Source organism: Bactrocera tryoni, unplaced genomic scaffold, assembly GCF_016617805.1.
Source record: "Bactrocera tryoni isolate S06 unplaced genomic scaffold, CSIRO_BtryS06_freeze2 scaffold_25, whole genome shotgun sequence".
Classification (NCBI taxonomy): domain Eukaryota; kingdom Metazoa; phylum Arthropoda; class Insecta; order Diptera; family Tephritidae; genus Bactrocera; species Bactrocera tryoni.
Window position 1 is genome coordinate 21,665,290 of NW_024395977.1, and position 18,532 is coordinate 21,683,821.

The window sequence follows — 18,532 nt, forward strand, 5'->3', positions numbered from 1 at the left end:
TAAATTCTTTATTTTTTCCAATATAATTTATTTGTATGAACATATTCAAAATTAAATCTCAACTACAATCCTTTGGATTCCTATACTGACAAAAACGGTTTCGCTACCGACCAAAACGGTTATTCGTAAATAAAGTTTTCACTGTATTGAATAGTTTATGACATGAATAATACTATAAAATGTATACCACAACAACGCGTGGCCGGATCCACTAGTAAATACTTGTATATAAAACTAGAGGGCACGTTCACGCTTTACTGTGGCTGACACATAGATAATACTACTACTACCATCTATATGATTTCTATTAGTTAGATTGTAACTATTAGTTAATGAGATCGGCTGGCAAGTTATGACATCAGACGTTTGGGATGCACGTGGTATAATATTCATCGATTGTACTGCGTATTTGGTTGTAGTTCATTTCTACTATTCCAAATTTAGCAATTGTATTATTCGTCCCGCAATTTTTAAATTTGTGATATCTTCGAAAATATTCATTTAAAAAAACGCATCAAAATCCGTTGCGTAGTTTTAAAAAATGACGCATAAATAGGGACATAGAAACAAAGAAACTGACTTTGCTTTATACAATGTAGTGAAGTAATACCACTTTCGTTGTAATTTTCTTACTTAAGGACGGGTCCACCTAGTCAAACCAAATCATGAGGCTTTCTTCTGACTACTTAGGAAATGGTTTATGTGAACTTTGCACAAAATCGGTCGAACGGTTCTTCATGTAGATATATAATTTTTTGAAAAATTTTTTTAGATGGGGATTGTGCTGTCAAATTGTTATGTTGTTGTATCTTCCATGCCGTCATTTCATTTCGGACGTGCTTCAATTAAAGCAAATTGTCAGCGTTAATTATTGTTGAGTGCAGTTATACAAAGGGTGAGTCTTAAATTGGTCAAATGTATACTATATACATTAGGGTGTGTCGTTCTGAGGCAACCTTTTTTTTCAACTGAAAAACAGGCTAAAAACTTTCGAAAATGTGAAAAAAGTCACTCAAAAGATGAGCTCTTAATATTTATATTAAGAGGTGCCTATTTCAAATTTTCTGTTTTCCATATAAATTACATGGAAAAAAATCATTTTTTTTGTGGTGGTTATTCTGCGGAGGTTATAATATGTACACGCGATGGCTGCCAGTTGGGATGGTAAACTCGATTCGGATTCTACTCGAGAATCGAGTTTTCTCGTAAAATAATCGATTTTTAGAATGTCAAGATAAACTCGATTCGGATTCTTAATCGACTTCGACTACTGAAATCGATTCCGAAAAATCGATTATTTGACGAGAAAACTCGATTCTCGAGTAGAATCCGAATCGAGTTTACCATCCCAACTGGCAGCCATCGCGTGCACATATAATAACCTCCGCAGAATAACCACCACAAAAAAATGATTTTTTTTTCATGTAATTTATATGGAAAACAGAAAATTTGAAATAGGCACCTCTTAATATTAATATTAAGAGCTCATCTTTTGAGTGACTTTTTTTTTCACATTTTCGAAAGTTTTTAGCCTGTTTTTCAGTTGAAAAAAAGGTTACCTCAATGACACACCCTAATATAGTACATATATGTGTGCGTGTACTTTTCTCAGTTTTTTAGCGTATCGTCGGTGTTTCATATCTGTCTGTAAACAGACTTTATTTCACTTAAATTATTAAAAAGCGTTAAGTTTTGAACAGTTGAAGTGAAATACATGTGTGTTTCTTTATCTGGAAAAACATTTTATGTGCATACAAATATTTTCTTCTTTTGTAATTGATGCAATTTGTTTTTAATTTGATTTATTCTTTTTTATATGAAGGAAAAATGCCACGAGCCAGACGAGCAAATATAGATCGGCGAACGCGTATTGCAAATACTGTAGCATTACTAAGATGATCACAGACTGTAAAAAAAAAAAAGCTAGCTAATACATCGCAGCGTGAAAGTAATGCACGAAAAAGATCTATTGACCCTGTACCTGTACTGAATCTTGCACGGCGATCACGAATACGTCGTGCTATTTTGGTTGAAATGAGGGAAGGGAGTCGGTAAAGGTGTTGATGGCTCCACTGTAATGGCGGTCAGTACCTGTCGAAAGTCAGTTGCGTCCGATGTCCGGTCGGCGTACTGTACGACGTCGTCGACGTAGTCTAGGAAAGACCTTTTGATGCTCCTAGGAGGCTGTTCCGCTCCAAGCAGATGGCTTCAAGGGTGATTTCTACGAAAACATCCCAGCAGGAACTGCTTGGAGAGGAGTTCATTATATTCCTTTACTGGGAGCATAAGCGTTTCACTATGAAGGTGTTCTATGGGAGACATCAAAAGGCATCCCGTCGTGGTCCCGAGTGCAGCATTTTGGCAGGTCTGAAGTTTCCTCATCTGCGTACCACTGCATCCAGCCGACCATATTGGTGCTGCGGAGTTAAGGACCGGCCGGCCGATTGCCTTGTAAGTTGCCAACAACGTTTCTTTGTCTTTTCCCCATGTGCTGCCGGCTAGCGACTTGAGGATTTTGTTGCAACTCTGTACCTCGGCGATAATCGCGGTCGTATGGGGAGAGAAGGAGCGTAGACTATCGAAGGTTACACCTAAAATCTTAGGGTTATTGACAGTCGGAATTTTGACGCCATCGACTACAATATTAAGTTCAAGTCTATACTCCTTCGTCCAGTACGTAAATATGGTCGCTGTGGATTTGGTGGGGGGAAAGTGTGAGGTCCCATGCAGTAAGGAAATGAGAAAGGTCGGAGAGGTAGTTGTTTACTTTCGAACACATGCCATCGATTCCATTGCCCGACGTCAATATCGTGCAATCATCTGCGTATGAGGTTACGGAAACCCCCTCTGGTGGTTGCGGGAGTTTCGAGATGTAGAAGTTAAACAGTAGCGTAGTTTTCTCAATGTCCTGCAGTAGCGTTGTATGGTTGACTGTGTCAAAAGCTTTTGATATGTCCAACGCTACGAGGATCATTCTCTCACAGGGTGGTTTCTGGTTGAGGCCACGAACTATCTGAGCGCTTATGACGCTAAGTGCTGTTGTGGTGCTGTGCTCTTTTCGGAATCCATGCTGGTGGCTGGCTAGGCTCAGGTGGTGAGTGAAGGTCGAGAGTAGCAAGGCCTCAAATGTCTTCACTACTGGGGAGAGGAGAGTTATCGGACGATAAGATTCCCCTTTGTTGGCGGGTTTCCCAGGTTTCAGTAGTGGAACCACTCTTCCGATTTTCCACACATCGGGTATTTGAAGAGTGGTCAGTGACAGGTTGAGGACCTTGGTTAGAAAACTTACTCCCGTCGAGCCTAGATGCTTTAGCATTAGCATGTTAATTCCATCAGAGCCAATGCATTTAGAGGATCTTGCTTTATTCATGACATTCTGAACCTCCTCATCGGTGAAAGTAAATGGCGCGCAGTCGTTTGACATTTTGCGCAGCCGTCGGTTAACACATCTTTGTCTATCGAAGGGCGCAGTGTAAACTGCCGGCTAAAATAGCTCGCGCACTTCTTCGGGTCCGAAGAGGCATGACAATTGAATTGAATTTCAACTCGGTCGTCGTGTCTCTTCGGATTAGACAAAGCTTTGACAGTAGCCCAAACCTTACTCACACCGGTAGAGAAGTTGCAGGACTTCAGGTGCTCTATCTATTTCGTTCGCTTATAATGGTTTATCATACGCCAAATTGAGATCCCTTATTCCGGGATCTCCGGGATCGGCATGGCGTAAGGTGTCGCGCTCGTTAGCTAAAACGACTACTTCGGCTGGGAAATCGGGGCGGATTTCAGCTATTCTTCCATCCGGGATGAAGCGAGCGGTAGCTGCTGCAATCACCTTGCGGAATTGACGTTCGCCAACGCATACGTCCGTAGGAATGGGTAGAGCGTTGAAGGTGTTCTCAGTAAATTCTGTGAAGCCGACCCAGTTAGCTTTGTTAAAGTTAATGAAGGTATGCTTGTCCACAGAAACGAAGTCGAGAGGTTTCTCGATCGAGATAATTATGGACAGATGGTCCGATGCTAGAGTTAGCATAGGTCGCCAGGTTATGCTATTTATCGGACCACCACTAGCAATGATAATATCAGGCGAGCTATTACAGATGCCCATAACGCTGGTGGGGGCTTCGTCATTCATTGTGCAGAATGTCGAATCGTCAATCTGTTCCGCCAGCTCCATCCCCTACGACAGGCAGGAATACCAAAGATCGTGGTGCGCGTTTAAGTCGCCCAGCACCAAACGGTTTTTACCACGAAGTAGCGCACCTATATTCGGGCAACATGTAACATGGGGGATGTATGCATATATTAAATACAAGTCAGAGTGGGAGCTATGTTGCCTGTTTGAGCTCCTGGGGACCGTGGAGGTCCTCTGTTGGCCACTCAGGGTGAGTGGCGGCGCGGCGCGCGAACTATGTGCAGATTACACAGCCGTAGAGGCTAGTGTCGCAGTATTGCGTAGGCAACATGGGGATACGGAGCAACTCTGCTGCAAGGCATTGCTCCAATGACGTCAAACTCAAATTAGTACTCACCGATCCAAACGAGGTTAGATCGCCGAAAAAACAGCCCTTGGTCGGATGAAATCCGAGTCAATACCGGTGCGTAGAACCGGCTGTCGTGGGAATCGAGTTGTTTGGTGTCTTCTGCCGGGCTTATTTATTCGGGAGCAAGACTTTGCCATATTTTCTAACTCCTGTTAGAATGCTATGCAGCTTTCCATCTAGGCGTATGTTATCGGATTCGACGGTTAAAGTCGAGGCTCAGTCGCGCGTCTGGTGGAAATCTCCAGTCAATTGCTTGACTAATGTTTTCAAGTATCGTAAGTGATTAAGCGGATATTCGCTTCTCTGTTCTTTAGTGGTTTAAATAAAATACATGAATTTATTAAACAAATCTCCAAACCAAAAAAAAAAACAGTTTACGCCACCTTTTAAGAGAAGGAAACAAGTCCCGCTTATCGAGTTACCGCAGCAAACCAAGTGGTTAGCGATAGTTACTTCTCGAGTTGCGGCAGCACACACACCCCATGGTGAGTTAGAGTCACCTCTCGAGTGCAAAGGGTTAATTACGATAGTCAAATTGATTATAGTATGTACGGATACATTGGAATGATAGACGCAATTTGTTCACATTGTGATTCGGCTAACTTTCAAGGTGAAACGCCCGGGATGTGTTGTGCTAATGGCAAAGTGAGATTGCCAGCGTTAAAAACTCCACCCAAACCATTGTATTCATTAATTTTTGGGGCCACTCAAACGTCGAAGCTTTTTTTGCGTCATGTTCAACAATACAATTCGACATTTCAACTGTCATCTTTTGGTGATACAAAAATTATTAACTCATGTTGCAACTGTTGCTGTCGACAGTGAAAAAGTTGTTACTAAATTTGATGGAAGCTACGATCTTAGCTGTTTAATCAAAAGGAGAAATTTCTTGATACCTATCCAACTAATATGCGATTTCAATTCAAACAATTACAAAATAGCTAGCAATAAATAAAATATTTTTTTGTTTGAATAAATCAATTTGATGTTAAAATAATTTTTTTATTATTTCACTTTATACGTAGCGAAGTACTTACATATGTACGTACCGACCCGCTAGTATGTATACATACTATGTATGTATAAAAGAAAATTGTGTTACTTACAGCCCGACTTGGCTGTAACTTTAGAACCAGAGAGCGGACATAGGATACTTTTCTCTTTATGTTAAAAGTCAATACAATTCATAAATACAAAAATTATATTTCGAATCGTAGGAATATGTTCATAATTCATATTTATAAAAATCATTTGAACATTTTTTACTTAGAAGAAATAATAATAATAACAACACATAGCTACTGCAAAAATACGGTGATTTTCGTATACACCCAACTCATTTTTTACACGGTAGATACGTTCCTCAGAAAACCGTGTAAAAAAAAAAACGTGTAAAAAAAGAGGCGTTTCCTATAGTAAAATGGGGGATACGTTCCATGTCATCTGAAAACCGTGTAAGATAAAATAAAAAACTATATTTACTTCGAAAAACCGCGTAAAAAATTTTGAAAACTATAAAATTTCAGATATGCATACAAATTGTATATTCATATGGCATTTTATAGAGCATTAAAACTTGAAATACATAATTCATACAGGTGAAAAATTGGTAGATTAAGCAAAAAACCAAATAAATCTGAAATTAGAATAGAAATAGAGAAAAAATATTTACATAGCTAAATAATTATTCGTCGCTACTTGATAACAAGCGCAATTGTTTGTGACGAACTGGACTAAAGTCGGTATCGTCACTGGAGATATCCATTTCAGCAATGTAAATATCATGCGAACAAAATGTGTAGGTAAGAGTTATCGAATAAGGGGATTTCCCAGTTACTACTATGTAAGTATGTTCATTTCAGCAATGGTGCTAAGTGTAGTAAAAACAAACATAATTACAAGTGCTTTTGAAACCGTACTAGATTAAAAATTTTTTTACAAAAAAATTTTTTTTGACAACCGTGTAACTTCAAACCCGTGTAAAAAGAAACCGTGTAAAAAAAGAGTTGCGTGTACATTGATTATCCTGAACAATTACAAATTAATTCTCTCTGAGACATAATACAAATAAAAATCAATTGTTTGGATCATAACTGGCTCAGTAATCGGGCTACATTTGCGACCAAAAATGTAGAAATTGACGAAATTAATTAACAATTAAGAGTTGTCGTCCGACAATAAGATATATTTCAATCATTCGCTACTGTTGTTACGTAGTCATCGGTTAAAAATTGCTAAATTCATCCATTACTATTCAGCATAATTTCAATCCACCTCTATTATGCAATAGTACACGTTTGGTAATCAAAAGGATTACATGAAATATTATTGTAGCAACTACATTCACTGGAAAATTGCCTGATTTAAATTGAATTTGAAAATATTTATAATTAAAAACTATAAATACCTCTCTCATTATCAACCAACAAATTTCAAAATTATTAATTTCTTACAAAATTGAATATAAAATTAATAAAAATAATATAATATATTCTATGTTTATGTGTGCTTAATAAAAATTCGAAGAAAATTAGGATCCATTATTTTCAAATTTAAAAGTAATCCAAGGGCTTATTCTTACACCGGAAATAACGTTTTCGTCTTTATTCATAAATTTATAATTCTCGTCGTCGAACTTGTGTTGAATTGCGTTTTTTGCTACACAGAGGCGGGTGCGTATCTTGGCTACAACAAGATAGTGGTCCGAGTCGATGTTAGGACCTCGGAGCGTACGCACTTCTAAAATACTGGAGACGTGTCTTCCGTCTATCACAACATGACCGATCTGGTTGGTGATTTTTCGATCCGGAGATAGCCACGTAGCTTAATGAATTTTTTAAGCTGGAATCTTCTTCTTCTTCTTAATTGGCGTAGAAACCGCTTAAGCGATTATAGCCGAGTTAACAACAGCGCACCAGTCGTTTCTTCTTTTCGCTACGTGGCGCCAATTGGATATTCCAAGCGAAGCCAGGTCCTTCTCCACTTGGTCCTTCCAACGGAGTGGAGGTCTTCCTCTTCCTCTGCTCCCCCGGCGGGTACTGCGTCGAATATTTTCAGAGCTGGAGTGTTTTCGTCCATCCGGACAACATGACCTAGCCAGCGTAGCCGCTGTCTTTTAATTCGCTGAACTATGTCGATGTCGTCGTATATCTCGTACAGCTCATCGTTCCATCGAATGCGGTATTCGCCGTGGCTAACACGCAAAGGACCATAAATCTTTCGCAGAACTTTTCTCTCGAAAACTCGCAACGTCGACTCATCCGTTGTTGACATCGTCCAAGACTCTGCACCATACAGCAGGACGGGAATTATGAGTGACTTATAGAGTTTGGTTTTCGTTTGTCGAGAGAGGACTTTGCTTCTCAATTGCCTACTCAGTCCGAAGTAGCACCTGTTGGCAAGAGTTATCCTGCGTTTGATTTCAAGGCTGACATTGTTAGTGGTGTCTACGCTGGTTCCAAGATAGACGAAATTATCTACGACTTCAAAGTTATGACTGTCAACAGTGACGTGAGAGCCAAGTCGCGAATGCGACGACTGTTTGTTTGATGACAGGAGATATTTCGTCTACGCCGTCAATATCATCGGCGTACGCCAGCAGCTGTACACTCTTATAGAAGATGGTACCTTCTCTATTTAGTTCTGCAGCTCGAACTATTTTCTCCAAAAGCAGGTTGAAAAAGTCGCACGATAGGGAATCGCCTTGTCTGAAACCTCGTTTGGTATCGAACGGCTCGGAGAGGTCCTTCCCGATCCTGACGGAGCTTTTGGTGTTACTCAACGTCAGTTTACACAGACGTATTAGTTTTGCGGGGATACCAAATTCAGACATCGCGGCATAAAGGCAGCTCCTTTTCGTGCTGTCGAAAGCAGCTTTGAAATCGACGAAGAGGTGGTGTGTGTCGATTCTCCTTTCACGGGTCTTTTCCGAGATTTGGCGCATGATGAATATCTGGTCGGTTGTTGATTTGCCAGGTCTAAAGCCACACTGATAAGGTCCAACCAGTTTGTTGACGGTGGGCTTTAATCTTTCACACAGTACGCTCGGTAGAACCTTATATGCGATGTTGAGGAGGCTAATCCCACGGTAGTTGGCGCAGATTGTGGGGTCTCCTTTTTTATGGATTGGGCATAGCACACTTAAATTCCAATCGTTGGGCATGCTTTCGTCCGACCATATTTTACAAAGAAGCTGATGCATGCACCTTATCAGTTCTTCGCCGTCGTGTTTGAATAGCTCGGCCGGCAATCCGTCGGCTCCTGCCGCTTTGTTGTTCTTCAGGCGGGCAATTGCTATTCGAACTTCTTCATGGTCGGTTAATGGAACGTCTGCTCCATCGTCAATCAAAAGGGGGGTCTCTCATCCGAGGCTGGTTGTAGCTCTTCACTGGGGGTGTTTTTTACGTGGCGGGTCCCAAACCCAGCGCACAACCCTTGTAGGGAATGTTTCGCCTTCTCACTTTAGCTCGCCTTCGAACGGATGTTCTTAGGCTACCCAGAGGATACTTGGTCAAAGACCGGAAGTAGTGAGCTGCTTGAGCCATGTGTAAAAGAATCGTTTCTGGCCACTCCCAAGTGAATGGCGATCAGAGAACTTTCCTCACTTGCGTGAACTTCTACACATGACTCCATCCTCCTGGATCTAGTACTACAGATAACCATATTTCGGGCCCCGGCGAAGTCGATAAGTAACCATTAGAGGGAATTTCTATCACCTTGTACGCAGATGATTGCATGATAATGACGTCGGGCAATGGAATCGATGGCATGTGTTCAAACGTAAAGATTATTTTTCCGACTTTTCTCGCTTCCTCGCTACACAGAACCTAACACTCTCCTCATTAAATCCACAGTGACCATATTCACAAACTGAACGAAGTACGAGTAGTACTGACTTGACCTTAATATTGCAGTCGATGGCGTTAAGATTGGACTGCAGACGAAGAGCTCGAGTTGCCGCAAGAATTGAGAGAGACCCTTGCGCAACTTCGTTCTGGATACTGTAGCAGGTTAAACTCCCACTTATTCAGGATAGGCACTGATATACCAGACATACATATGTCCAGCGTGCAAAGAGTATTCGCATGACATTAGCCACTTCTTTGCATGCTCTGCTAACCCTGCACATCTGACATCCTTCTCCCTTTGGTCCGACCCTGCCGAAACAGCAAGTTTAATGGGCCTACTGTTTTATGACGTCGATGACAACTTATCCCTAACGGGGATTAAGTACCCGTACAACAACATGAATTACCGCCAGAACTTTTCAAATACGGCGGCGAAGAACTGATAAGGACCATGCATAAGCTTCTTTGCAAGATATGGTCGGAATCGACCACATCGACACACACCATCTTTTCGTCGATTTTACCTCTATGCCGCTATGTATGAACTTGGTATCCCGCTGGCGTACACAGATGATATTGATTTCATTATCCTCAACAACCGCTTCGTTCTGCTTTCCACAGACTAGATAAGGAAGCGAAGCTGATGGGTCTGGTTGTGAATGAAGACAAGACGAAATATCTCCTGTTATCAAACAAACAGTCATTCCATTCGCGACTTGGCTCGCATATCACTGTTGACAGTCATAAATTTGAAGTCGTAGATAATTTCGTCTATCTTGGAGCCAGTATCAACACCAACAACAATATGAGCCTTGAAATCCAACGCAGAATCAGTCTTGCCAACAGGTGCTACTATAGACTGGGTAAGTAATTGAAATATAAAGTCTCTCTCGACGAAAAAAGACCAAGCCCTACACGTCCGTCGACAATGACATCGTCTGATGACACAGCCTTTGGAGTGTTCGAGAGAATGGTTATGCGGAAGATTTTTGTCCTTTGCGCTTTGGCAACGGCGAGTGCTGCAGTCGATGGAACGATAAGCTGTGCGAGATTTACGGCGGCATTAACATATTTCAGCGATTCAAGAGACGGCGGCTGCGCTGGCTAGGTAATGTTGTCCGTATGGAAGAGAACACTCCAGCTTTGAAGGCTTTCGATTAAATACTCGCTGATGGAAGTAGAGGAAGACCTCCCTTTCGTTGGAGAGATCAGGTGAAGAAGGACCTGTCCACACTTGCTATCTCAATGGGCGATAAATAGCGAAAAGAAAAAACGACCTGTGCCCAGTTGTTAATTCGGCTGTAACCGCGTTAGCCTACGCTAGCAAAGAAGAAGAAGTAAGTGCCCAAGTAATCACCACATAATACTCATATAACTTATAGCGTTTTCTTTTATATACATATGAAAATGTTGCCTATTATATGGTCACATTGTACATACGTTTCATTACACGTTGCAAAAGTGTTCTATTTTTTATATGATAAAACAAAAAAAAAACGGCACCCTATTGTAAATCAGCTGCTGTATTGTTTTCGGTCATAATAAGTACACACAATACATTTATTTTTTAAATTCGCAATGTCTTCTACGAATCTTTTCACACTGGGTAGAGAATCTCTTTCAACAACTAACATTATCATTTCATTATCTGATAATGATGAGGATGAATCGGCCAACTCATTTGAAATTTCCAATAATGATTTAAAAAAAACTATACCGACTAATTTTGCTTCAAGCAAAAACTTAATTAAAGTTCTTTGGAACTTTTAGAAACCGTTAATAAAAATTCACGGGACAACTAACGCTTTTACGTTTTGAGAAGGTAAAAAATGTTGCGCTTTTGCTTGGTCGGAATGCAACACTTTGAGAAAAGAACAATCGAATTTGAAAACATGTTGAAAAAAGAACATGAAACGAAAAAAAAGCTATTAATAAAATGCAAAATTTTATTGTAATACAATTACATTCACGCTTTTATTGATTATTGATTAATGAATTTTGAATTTTTTTTTTTCAATATTTTTAAGTTTTGCTAACAGCTCGGGGTATTTCCTTGGCTTTGATGCTTACCAGAGTGTAAAATATGCAATGCAGAAAAACCTCTACGTCAAATAATATATACAGGGTGGCGCAAAAGTCAGAAGATGATCAGAAGATGCTATAAATCTTGCAATTGATCTCTAATGTCAGTTCTGTTTTGACATTTGTGCAGTAAACACATGCGAAATACACGTAAATAAACAATGTTACGCTACACTGCGTGGCACAACCGATATGCTGAAGGATGCATTTCCCGGGCGCCTAATTTCCCGTTTTGGCGATTTTCACTGGCCATCAAGATCGCCTGATTTGACCGCCCCAGACTTCTTTTTGTGGGGCTTTTTGAAATCGCGGGTTTATGTCAGCAAGCCTCAGACTCTTGCAGCTCTTAAAGGCAATATCCGTCAAGAATGTGAGGACCTATCCCCGGAAGTTCTGGCCAAAGTGATGGAAAATGCCATAAAAAGGGCTCAAATGACAATCAACTGTGGCGGCGGCCATTTACATGATATCATATTCTCCACTTGATGTAAAACAATTTAAAAGACCAAATAAAAATAATCCACAAGCAGAATCAACGTTTTTCATTTTTCAAGAGTTTTTCATTTTCCAAAAAAGGTCGGAAGGTAATTTTTGCGCCACCTGTTATAATATGTATATATATTAAAAAATTTTTGTTTTTACTTTCAGGTGATTCTTTTTTATTAACTATAAAAAAAAAAACATTTAGGCTGTTCACGATAAGGTGGTTATCGGGTTATGTGATTAAGTAAACAACAACAAAATGCGGTATGACAAAATAACCAACTTTAACCAAGGCCCTTGTTTACAGATTATGTGGTTGTTTGCTTATTTCCAGTGTTAGAAAGTCGTTGGAATTTTACTAAATGGCAGCACAAAAAATAAATAAAACTAAGCGAATGGCATTTCCATTTTTCAGCAAAAATTATCAAAAATCATCAAAATAAGTAAGAATCACAAAGCACAAAATAAATATAAATTTTTTGTCATTTGTTTATACTCCATCTTTAGTGTCTACAGAAATGCGAAAGCGTCAGCGAGAAAAGGAGGTGAAAAGGGTCGGCTTTAGTATACCGTCCCAAGATTTCGGGAATGAAATGGGTATGGTCGGATAAAGGAGACTCTCCAGATCACGAATATATATGGTTATAGCCGCAGGAAGCTTATAGTTTTCGAGATATTCGCGTTTCAATTTGAAAATTTGCAATATTTTAATTACATATTTTCTATATATAAAATTAATTTTGCACTTATATTTTTCAATTTTATATACACTAACACATCACTAATTCATTTGTACACATTTATTTTATATAATATAGTGCAAAAATAGCTTTTAACATACATTTAAATTATTGATTTATTGAATTACAAACTGACAAATAATCAGTGTTACCATACTAAAATATTTTACAAACTAAAACAAAAAAAAATATAAAGAAATGTTGTACCCTAAATGCAGGAAACATAATCGTTGATAAAAAATAAAAAATATATAAACAATTTAAGCGGCCCACGCAAAAAGGAGTTTTACGCGAAAAAAATTTGATACACCCCGTTGTTGAACCGACCAGGGTTATTTTTTTTTTGAAGCGCGGCCGAAGGCCGCCCACGCAAAAAGGAGTTCTACGCGTAAAGAATTTGATACACCCCGGTATTGGACCGACCAGGATTATTTTTTTTGAAGCGCGGCCGAAGGCCACCCACGCAAAAAGGAGTTCTACGCGAAAAAAATTTGATACACCCCGGTGTTGGACCGACCAGGGTTATTTTTTTTATAGGTTGTTGATTCTCGTATTTGGGGTATAAACTTCTCACTTTATTACAAATGATGTCGATAAGGTAACACTGATTATTTGATAGTTTGTAATTCATTTGTTATTCTTAAATAATCATAATTCAACAATAATTTAAATGTATATTAAAAGCTATTTTTGCACTATATTATATAAAATAAATGTGCACAAATGAATTAGTGAAGTGTTAGTGGATATAAAGTGAAAAATATAAGTGCAAAATTAATTTTATATATCGAAAATATGTGATTAAAATATTGCAAATTTTCAACTTTAAACGCGAATATCTCGAAAACTATAAGCTTCCTGCGGCTATAACTATATATGTCCTTGATCAGGATAATCTCCTCTATCCGACCATATCCTTTTTATCCTTGAAATCCTGGGACGGTATACTAAATTCTTCCCTGTGAAAAAATGGATGGATGCCGAAATCAAAGCAGTGCTGTGCTATATGCAGGAACACCGAAACATCGAGGTGAGTTTTCGACACATTAGTTATTTATTTCGATTTAATTACATCTCCTTTAATTGCAGAAACCAACAGCGAAAATCTACTATAGTAAGTTGCTTGCAGCAACAAAAATTGAAGCGACGTGGAACATTTTAAAATGTAAGGTTCGGTATTTAAAATGCCAAATGAAATCGGCAGAGCACTGGCTAAATTCCACGGGCGCTGGAGTAGAGGATGGCGATGTGGAGCTGACTGTGATGGGTACATTTTATATACTATATTTTAATATCAACTTTGAAATTAAATTCTAATCAATGATTTGCTTTATTACAGATAAAGTGCTTAGAAGTTGTCCTCATTACAGACAATTAGCGGACATTTTTGCTCAGAGAGGGAAGTTGAGGTGGTGGTAATGAAGAACTTGACATTTCTGAATTGGCACCTGGCTCATTGCGTTTGCCAAAAAAAATTAAGGCCAAACACCAAAACACTGCCATTGATAGACCGGCTACATTAGAAGCTGAACGAATGAGCTTTAAAGAAAAACAGCTTCAATTTGAAATTGAAAAAAGCAATTGGATGAAAGAAGTTGAAGCAAACAAAAATGAAAATGAAAAGAAAAAGATTGAATACGATTTTCAACTCAAACAAATGGAGTTGGAGCAAAATGAAAGAAATAGAAAATTGGAAATAGAAATGAAATATAAAAATAATAATAATAATATAATATAATAATCAATAAACAAATAAATAATTTTCAGTTACTTGTTATTAAAACAAAAATATGAATTTTTATTCAAAAATTAAATTGTATAGTGCTTGTCTTTTTACTTCAGGGGTAGGTGCAACAATAGCATCTCCATCATATTGGCATTCATGGGCTTCGACAGTTTGCCTTTCAAAGTGTAAAGAATCTCGCCCTTTCAAGAGTATGTTGTGCAGCACACAACAGACAAGTACCCATTTATTAAAAAATGTTTGACTCTCTCGGTCTTTTATTTGTATCCACATTTGTTTCAAACTACAAAACTTTTCTTTAAGAATCCCGAAACAATTTTCGACTCTAACACGATACTGGCTGTGTACTTTGTTGAATTTAGCTTGTCTTTCAGAGTTCGCTAAAGAAGAATTGCTTCGGTATGGTGTTATTAAATGTTTTGTCAACTTATAGGCAGAATCACCTACAATCCACTCTTCTCCACTAAATAAGCTAGTTGTGTTTCTTCCAATATGAGATTTCCTAAACACTTTAGAATCGTGGTAGCTTCCGGGATTGCGCACTTCTGCATGTAATATGCGTACCTTATGGTCACATACGACTTGCAATTTGATAGAGTATATTCGTTGCCGAGAAAAATACATCTCATGACTTTTATTAGGCTTTTCGGCCAGTTTAATTTCGCTTCCGTCAATGTAACCAATGTTATATGGTAATTCGCAGAATGTTTGGAAAACAAGTTCCTGGCGCTCTGTCGGTCCAGTCCAATGAATGAATTGGGGTAGTTTACTCAAAATTGCCGAAAAACTCTTTTGGTGATATTGGTCAATGTACCTCCATCTCCCACATCAAAAGTTGGAGCGATTTTACGTATAGAAGCACTTTCACCCGATGAACCTAATCGGAGCAATACGATTGCGAGTTGCAAATCTACAGGTACATATTTGTAAACTTGAATTAGTAAAGTTCATATCATTAGAAAATATTTCTAGGAAATGAGCGAATTGGCATTTGCTGACGGGCAGCATTTCTAAAAATCTTCCATCGTCAAAGCAACACAGAACATTTTCTCGCCAATGAATAGATTTCGGAACATGTGTTCGTCTCCCCGTCTACTACAGATGATTAAAGTTATGTATATCCTCTAGCAGTTCATCTAGTACTTCATCCATTGCATTGTGACACGGTTCAGAGCGAGTTAATTTTTACATTAAGTAAAAATGAGTCAAAATAATATATTTTGAGCTGCACCGAAATTTGTACTCTTTATTAATACTCTTAAGACTAACTTATTACATGGTTCCTACTTCTATTTATACCAACTAGTATGTTTACTTATTACTAGTTGATAGTTTGTTAAGATACAGATTATATTATTTGTTTAGGTTTGTTTACATACTCGTATATGTATACTGTTTGCTTAGATACATTTGCTTTGTTTTAAGATAATGTTGTTGTGGTATTCAAACTCAATGTTGTTTTGATACTTGTTTGTTTAGGACGGTTTGTTGTAGTGATAGTGCATTTCAATTGTTCCAACTCAAGGCTGTTTCTGCATTCTGTTTACTGAGACAAAAGGTTGTTTTGATGTTTGTTACTATTACATATAGTCTCCCCTTTGTTAAAATGAAATGTCCTCATTTCAAAACATCTAGGCTTGAAGTCTGCTTATAATAATTAATTATTTTATGTGTTTGATTAATTTTTTGTGTTTACCTTTTTATATTATATTATTTAGTAAATAATTATTTTTGCATGTTTCTTATGATGCTTTCTTTTCTCTTATAATTTAGTTTTTAATTAGCGTCAATTTTCTAAAATTCAAAAATTTTTCTTTTTGGCTTGCTTTGTTTTCAGTGCCTTTTTTTGGAATTATTGGCTGTGTTTGTGGAAATTTTCACTTGTTATATCTATTTGATTAATTTTTTGTTTACCATTAATACCTTTCTATATTATACTATATACTTAATTATTTTTTCGTGTTTCAAATAATGTCTTCTTTTAATTCGTTTGGAATTAGCGTTAATTTTCTAGAATTCAACAACCATTTTCCTATTTTGGCTTGCCTTGTTTTCGGTGCCTTTTTTTGGGTAATTGGTGTTGCTTGTGCTTGGAGTTGGACCATATTTGCTTCTTCCTAACTGATAATTAACTGTCCAATGTTTCAGGACTTTTCAGGGTTCAACGTTGTCCGCCTTTTCAGAGTCTATTGCGAATCTTGGTGAAAGTATTATCCATTATTTCAGGACCTACACTTTTTTACCTTGTTCCACTTTTTCAGGAATTGTTGCTGTCCGCTGTTTCAGGGTCTGTCTTGAATCTTGCTGAATTCGTCGCTGTCCGTTTCTTCAGGATCTGCTTTTCATTCATTCTGGAATGCCATTTGTTTCTGCACTTTTTTCATGGCATTTAGTGCTGGAAGTCTCACTTTCTGAGGAATTTTTTGATTTATTCCTTTCGGAATAAAATCTGGCTTTTTGGATAGCAAATAAATTTGCCATCCCGGTTGAGCCCCCAGTTAATTTTTACCAGAAGTAAAAATGAGTCAAAAAAATATATTTTGAGCTGCACCGAAATGTGTACTCTTTATTAATACTTTTAAGACTAACTTATTATTTATTTATTTATTTATTTATTATTAATTCACGCCAATCGGCTTTGTACAGAAAAATTTAACATAAATAAGAATAAAAAAGAAGGCATACCCATGACTAGGCAAATCACACATCAATGATACAGTATTGATACATTATTACTTAGCACCATTAATTAATTCCTTAACCCTAGAGACGTAGCTCGCATATGTACAACCAAACATATTAATATTTTCATAGTGTCTATTGACTAAGTCTACAACCCTGCTCCTCGGTCCGCCCCGCACGTAGTTCTTCGATGAGTTGATTGTTTTTAACAGTCTGTGCGACCTCAGACCAGGCATACGGCCTACGATGCCGAATTGTTCCAATATTTCCGGAGAGTCGATTAATCCATTTAGTGATTTAAAGGCAAACAAGAGATCTGATACTTGTCTCCGACTCATCAGGTCACAAATCCCAAATTGACCACGAACCTCCTCCGAGCCTCCGACCCATCCTTTACGTCCCAGGAAGTACGCGACATATTTACAGAGTTTCTTCTGCACTCTCTCCACTTTGTCAATGAGGCAGTCGGTATGGGGAGACCAAACCACTGAACAGTACTCCAACATCGGACGCACCAAGGTCGTGTACAGCCTTACGAACGTATCAGCATTCCTGAAGTCTTCACCACATCTGAAAATGAACCCAAGCGTCCTGTATGCCTGTGATGTAATTTTGTCAATGTGCCCGGTGAAATTTAGTGCATTGTCGATCATGACACCAAGATCTTTCACAACTGTGACTTCTTCTAGCTGATGATCAGCAATACGGTAGACTGCTGTACGACGACTCAAGGACCGTGACAAGAACATCACCACGCACTTTTTCAAATTCAAACTTAATTTATTTTCGTCGCACCACTCCTCAAGTCTATCGAGGTCTTGCTGTAATGCGCTAACATCATCCTCAGTGCTTATCTTTCTGAAGATCTTGAGGTCATCAGCATAAAGTAGATAGTCCGACGACATTTTGGTCCCAATGTCGTTTACAAATATGCTAAACAGCACTGGCCCCAGATGGGAACCCTGTGGAACCCCGGACGACACTTTAAACGCGGACGACACATAGCCATTGACTCGCACCTGCAGAGATCTCCCAGTCAAGTACGAGTTGAACCAACTCAATACGTTTCCTGCCACTCCGTACCGATCCATCTTTTCTATTAAGAGCTCATGATCCACCATGTCAAAGGCTTTGCTGAAGTCCGTGTAGATAGTGTGAACTGTTTCATCCTTGTCCAACGCTCTCAGTACGTGGTCGACATACAGGTAAAGGTTTGTAGTCGTAGACCTGCCGCCAAAGAACCCATGTTGCTTGGTCGAGATTGTATTCTTGAAGGCGAAATTCACCTGCGGTAAAACTAGTTTCTCAAACAACTTAGCCATTGCCGGTTGTATGCATATTGGCCTGTAGTTGGACACCTCAGATCTCGACCCTGCCTTGTAAATAGGACAAATATACGAGCGTTTCCACGCCGTC

General features: G+C 38.6%; 2 protein-coding genes across 2 annotated transcripts in view; both read right to left on the reverse strand.

Annotated features, from left to right (window-relative positions):
- Positions 1-18,532, reverse strand: part of LOC120780798 (protein unc-13 homolog 4B) — a 45,869-nt gene that overhangs the window by 20,609 nt on the left and 6,728 nt on the right. The gene's annotated exons all lie outside the window — the stretch shown is intronic.
- On the reverse strand, positions 3,656-4,171 carry LOC120780339. The gene has a single exon (XM_040112636.1). It carries the CDS (start codon positions 4,169-4,171, stop codon positions 3,656-3,658), a length of 516 nt encoding a protein of 171 aa, XP_039968570.1.